General features: G+C 45.4%; 1 protein-coding gene across 1 annotated transcript in view; it reads right to left on the bottom strand.

The window, feature by feature from the left end:
• Positions 1–4,758: 4,758 nt before the first annotated feature.
• LOC120843168 overlaps positions 4,759–6,000 on the bottom strand; it is a 37,940-nt gene continuing 36,698 nt past the window's right edge. The window contains exon 8 of the mRNA XM_040214417.2: positions 4,759–5,097. Within this exon, the coding sequence (XP_040070351.2) occupies positions 4,759–5,097 (339 nt within the window). The remainder of the gene's footprint in view (positions 5,098–6,000) is intronic.

The raw sequence follows: 6,000 nt of genomic DNA, 5'->3' as shown, positions 1-6,000 counted from the left end.
CAGCTGACGACGACGTGACTGAACCCGTCGAACCTCAACCCTACAACAACCAATTTGCGCTCCGTGTTAGTGTGTGTGTCTACTTCCAAGCACCGCACCACACACACCACGAACGTTTCAGTTCTTTGTCGCATCGCCGTGTTGCACCAAACAGAACGAGATCGTCGAAGTCAACGCAGCGCTGTCGTGAACGTTGGCTTGTGGCTGCGCACTCGTGGATCCTGTGACTCCTTTCGCTTTCAAAGCACAAACGACGATTACGAATGATACTTTCCGTCCTCCGGGAATATCACGGGCGCTTCTCCGGTCACGTCTTCGCTATGTGCTCGCAAACCGCGCAGCTTCCTGTGTCCCGTCTAACCAAAACAATACCGGCACCATGTTTAACGTGCGTTGTTGCCAGATCTTACCGGAGTCGAGACGCTACGTCTTTCAACTCCGCAGCCAAGTCAACCCAAGAGCAAATCCAAGAGTGGGGGGCGGGCGTATTTCTCCTCCACGGGAGTCGAAAGAGCGGGAGTTTCAAATGTGTAGAGGTTTTGACTCCAACTAAATTACATCCTGGGGCGTAAACATTGCTAAAAAATATTTTTTTTTTCGCGGAATATTTGTTTTGTGAAATGCTTGTCCCAATTAGACTGTTTAAAAACCCTTTTTTCCTTTGCACTTACCCTTTAGAGCTGCACACGCTCACCCCACCTCTCTTCAAAAATAACGCAGGAAGTTGTTCCTGGGTATATTCCTACAGGGGGTATTCTCTGGACGCCATATTTGAGGGCGGTGTTTAGAGCGCATGTTCAGAGCAAGCGCTCATGAATAGGCTGCTAGGACCGGCCATCTTGATAGTCCGGAATGCACGATGCGAAATAACTGTGAAAGCTCGTCGTCAGCCTGCGCTCTGCAGCCGCACACACAGCTATGGCCGCCATTGAATACTTCTTATACCACTACAACATATATATATTGATATATTTTTATGCAGCATACTTATAACCCCTTACTAATGTCCTGATGTTAGTAAGAAAGTGTCTTGGCGTTATTGGTTGCAGAGCTGCCCAAAAACGCCGCTTCCTCGCGCATGCCTCCTTCTCTCCCAAAGGTTCGCCTCTCGTCGTTTGAAGCGCCACCGATCGGGAGAGGACTGTTATGGTAACTACTGTAGATTTCATACAATACACAGGCTTTCAAGTACAGCCTCTAGATGGAGTTTCAAGCAACATGTGGCGGCCTTGAGAGGGAGAAAAGGAGGGTTCGTTTCTGTTTGCGAGTTGCGGAACTGAGTTGATCTAGTAACGTGGAAGTCTTTTTACTCCGTTTAAGATTGAGGTGAGCTCTTGGCGGCGACGTCCTGGACGGGATCCCCGATGGCGTCTCGTTCGTTGAAGAGTACATGCTATCCACGGTAATGGTCTCGAGGTTGCCAGAACTGGAGTTCCTTGTTAGATCAAAGAAAGTCCCATCCAGGATCCTCATGAAGACGGGTACACCGTTCAAGGCGTTTCTCTTCCGCCGTGGCTTGGGAACATCCTCATCAACGTAGAGAAACGCGTCCCTGCTAGCTTCAAGCGCAGGAACCAATCCTCCTCTTGATTCATTGCTTGTGACATCTGGCACTAAAAATGTGTCCACCAAATAGATAAGAATGCGTTGTGATAAAAACTGAGTGAATCTAACAGACCCAAATACTAGCTGCGTGCGCACTGAATACCCCCCCCCCCCCCCCCCAAGTTTCCTGTTTAAAATATTATCCCATTATTATGTACCCATGATTTAAACTTTGAACTTAAACCACCAAGTTAATGACAAAAATATAATGTATAACTTAGCCACAAAACGTTATTCCCAGCAGTGTAACTGGGATAATTCTCAAATGACTTGAGTTCTTAATATATCTTTATTCAAAGGATCTTGACTATAAATTTTCATTCTAAAATTGCGTTAAAAACTTTGACTACTCTGGCTAAAGAAACTCAGGGTTTTTAACTAACTAGCATATTTATTGAATGCCAATTTAGTACCTGAAATTTTTCCTATGTTGCCCTTTACACAATTTCACCACATTCTGGGATAAAATAATACGTAAGTCTCAGGCAACTGCGTTTGTATGTGCGAAAGGCTATGATAACTAAAAGATCTCGCGCTTCAGCATGAACATTTTAGGAAGGTATAACACGCAGCGTAGGTTTCATTCAGTAGCCGATGAAACCTGTCCCATAGGGTAGAAAAGAGACATCTGCAAAGTAAGCTTACCGTTATTAATGGCATACACTACGTGCTGATGAACTCCTCCGGCCAAAACGCTTTCAGCATTGGTGGTTACTTGGGCCGAAACTCTATAACGCCCTATACCATTAATCTTGGAGAATACACCGGTATAGGTGCCGTCGTTTCTTGTTGAATCCCCCTCTGAAAAAAAAAGGAAAAACAAAAACATAAAACGGATGTTATGTGCAGTGTATCATTAAACACTAGTCGCCTTGTTTGGAATACGAATTACAATTATTACTTTATATAAACCAGAACTATTTATATAGTACACAGAGTGTAACTGGGTGACGGTCAAGTGCGAAAAGAAATGGTTCATAATATAAGTTCAAATATTGACGGCTTAGAATTCCATTAGGTCGCCTTAAGTTGCATTAGGTTTTAATGCTGTGTTCAGATTCGTCTAAAGTGACCTAAGGTTATAGTTATGCAGGGTTTAGTCCAATTCCGTAGAGTCACATTAGAAGAAGTCAAGTCAAGCAAAGTCGTGTCGGGTCGGGTGGGGTCGGGTCGGGTCGGGTCGGGTCGGGTCGGGTCGGGTCGGGTCGGGTCGGGTCGGGTCGGGTCGGGTCGGGTCGGGTCGGGTCGGGTCGGGTCGGGTCCGGTCCGGTCCGGTCCGACCGGGTCGGGTCGGGTCGGGTCGGGTCGGGTCGGGGTAAGTTTGTTTCGATGTAACCTTATAGCGCTACGTTAAACATGATTTAGGGATCAATCGTTAAATGTCATTTCAATAAAAATATGCTTTTCTTGTTCACCTTAGAGCACCATTGTGAAACAGTATCCAATCCACGTTACTTTAAGCAAAAATATGCACGAGCAAATTATGAAGCAGCGTTTGATCATACCAGTTTGTGTCTTACCGTTTTTTTTTTATTTTATTGTCGTTGGAATTAACGTTTACTTCCTGGTATTAAATAATGCTGGGTTAAACTAGACTAGATGCGATTTGGGTGGGTCAGGATTAAGCTTCTTTCAAGTAGAAATAATGGAAACAGCGCGCAAACGACAAGGACGGGAGGAAAAGGAGTACACAGGACGAGCGCTGAACTGACAACTGAATATTTATTGAAAAGGACCCAACGAAGAAAACACCCACAAAAAACACACTCGCATCAACACGTGTCCATGAAAGTAATCTCCTTCTTATGTAAATACACAGAAGTTTGACTCACGCAGTTCTGTTCCCCCTCCTTCTTTATTCCATACGCTTCTAAAATTTCCCTGGCTGTTTTATCTGCTCCCCTCCCCATGATTGTGATCTTATTGAAATCAGGATGACATTTGCATGTTCCGCAGTGCAGGGGCAAATGCCCTCCTGCTGTTGAATGAAGCGACCAGTCATGTTCGCGTGCCCTTTCATTTATGCAACGGCCCGTTTGTCCGATGTAAACTCTTCCACAGCTTAACGGGATCCTGTACACCACTCCGATCGCACAATCCACGTACTTCTTTCTGTGGTTTACAGTGCATTGGTTCCCACCCCCCCCTCCTCTCGGCTACTTTAGAATAAAGGTGTGCCAGCTTACGAGGCGCCGAAAACACGACAGGGACATCAAACCTCCCCGCCACCTTTTTCAGGTTGTGGGAAATTCTGTGCTGATACGGGATAACCTGAGGTCTCTTGCTAGGTCTATCCAGCCGCTGATGAGGTCCCCCCTTAATCTTTTTTAACAGCGTTTCCGCTACCGCCAGCAAAACAGAAGAAGGGTATCCCCCTGCTGCAAGCCGCACTGTCTGCTGTTCAAAGCTCTCTGCCATAGAATGGGGACAGGACTTATCAAGGGCAGCCTGCATACACGAAGACGCTATGAACAAAGGTGTGCTAAGCTGGCACACCTTTGTTCTAAAGTAGCCGAGAGGAGGGGGGGTGGGAACCAATGCACTGTAAACCACAGAAAGAAGTACGTGGATTGTGCGATCGGAGTGGTGTACAGGATCCCGTTAAGCTGTGGAAGAGTTTACATCGGACAAACGGGCCGTTGCATAAATGAAAGGGCACGCGAACATGACTGGTCGCTTCATTCAACAGCAGGAGGGCATTTGCCTCTGCACTGCGGAACATGCAAATGTCATCCTGATTTCAATAAGATCACAATCATGGGGAGGGGAGCAGATAAAACAGCCAGGGAAATTTTAGAAGCGTATAGAATAAAGAAGGAGGGGGAACAGAACTGCGTGAGTCAAACTTCTGTGTATTTACATAAGAAGGAGATTACTTTCATGGACACGTGTTGATGCGAGTGTGTTTTTTGTGGGTGTTTTCTTCGTTGGGTCCTTTTCAATAAATATTCAGTTGTCAGTTCAGCGCTCGTCCTGTGTACTCCTTTTCCTCCCGTCCTTGTCGTTTGCGCGCTGTTTCCATTATTTCTAAGCATGAACCAACTCGCCCACATCACTACTCTGTTTCAAGTAGAGACCGGCGGAGATTGGAACGAGATAGGGACGGATTGGATGATCGGATTGATAATGAATCAAGATTAGGATTGCATGGTGTTAGGGTATGGCCACGGGACCTCGTGTGCTAAATTTGCTGCACTTGTGAGACATACCCAAGCCGTCGTCACGAAGTTGCAACTTCAGCTCCGCATGATGCGATGCATTCAATCCAATAATGGTTGCGATCACCTCAGCGGCGAGCACAGCCTGCAATCCCTTCCAAACGTCGACGAAAATTGTTTGAGCAGTCGATTCGTCGAGTGGCGCCGTGTACAGTTTCAGGCGAACTGGCTCAACGTCCGATTGCATCTGATACGTGGTAACGAGGACACCGATATTCGAAGAGTTTCCGGTGTGTGTTGTTGACTTGCTAAGAACGAGCTTCCAGACTCCCTCCTGCGCAGTAGAAATAAAAAACAACGATTCATCTCGTATTGAAACAAAACAAAAAAAAAATATGGGCACATTATTGGGAGATAACGCTTCCTTCGTTACATTTATGTGAATAGCCGGGGACATTTACCGTTTTTGAAATTCTTTAGTTACTATCAACATCTCGGCGTATGACAGCTGTACCAAACTAATGGATGCCTTCTCGAAGATGATGAAGGAAGGAGTTGAATATACCACCATGCGGAGGGTTTATGAGAACTGTATGTTCAAGACGTCAGAGCAACACGACGTACGGTTTAGATAAAACGGCTGATTAGGCGTTTATATTTAGGAGTGTTGCCTAATATCATTCTCTTGATACAAGTTTGGCTCTACAGCCTTTTGATGGCAGAAATTCAATCAAGGAGCTTATGGGCTGGCGCTTTATACCTGTCAGTTCTTATGTTCGCGGCACAAAAATGTAAACACATCGAGGAAGAATTACGAGGTGATCCAATAACCAATTCTCATCTGCCATTCAGGCGCAGTACTTGACCGTGTCCCATAAATATAGTTTCGTGACCACCATTCGTTCGTCGAAAGTGAAACGGCTTTTCGAGACACCAGATTTTAATTAATTCCGAATAGGATCTATTTAAGTTGAGGCGATAAGTTGTGCAACCCAGAAACGCGCCGTCTGCAATAAAGCCTTTTCTTCTTTTTTTTTTTCTGTGGAGCGTTATTTAGTAGCTATTGAGCCAATCATTCGAGTCCGCCATTTTTTTTTTAACAAACATTATAAACTTGCCTTGCACTTGAGGGCTGCGTCAGCTTTCAAGAAATGACGACCGCCAATGTTGTTCGATGGGGTTCGAAAAGGGACTATTACTTTCGGTTCACTTTCATTACAAAGCATTACTTTCATCT

This window comes from Ixodes scapularis, unplaced genomic scaffold, assembly GCF_016920785.2.
Source record: "Ixodes scapularis isolate PalLabHiFi unplaced genomic scaffold, ASM1692078v2 PGA_scaffold8__174_contigs__length_109621045, whole genome shotgun sequence".
Taxonomy (NCBI): Eukaryota; Metazoa; Arthropoda; class Arachnida; order Ixodida; family Ixodidae; genus Ixodes; species Ixodes scapularis.
This window is presented reverse-complemented; position numbering and strand designations above follow the sequence as displayed.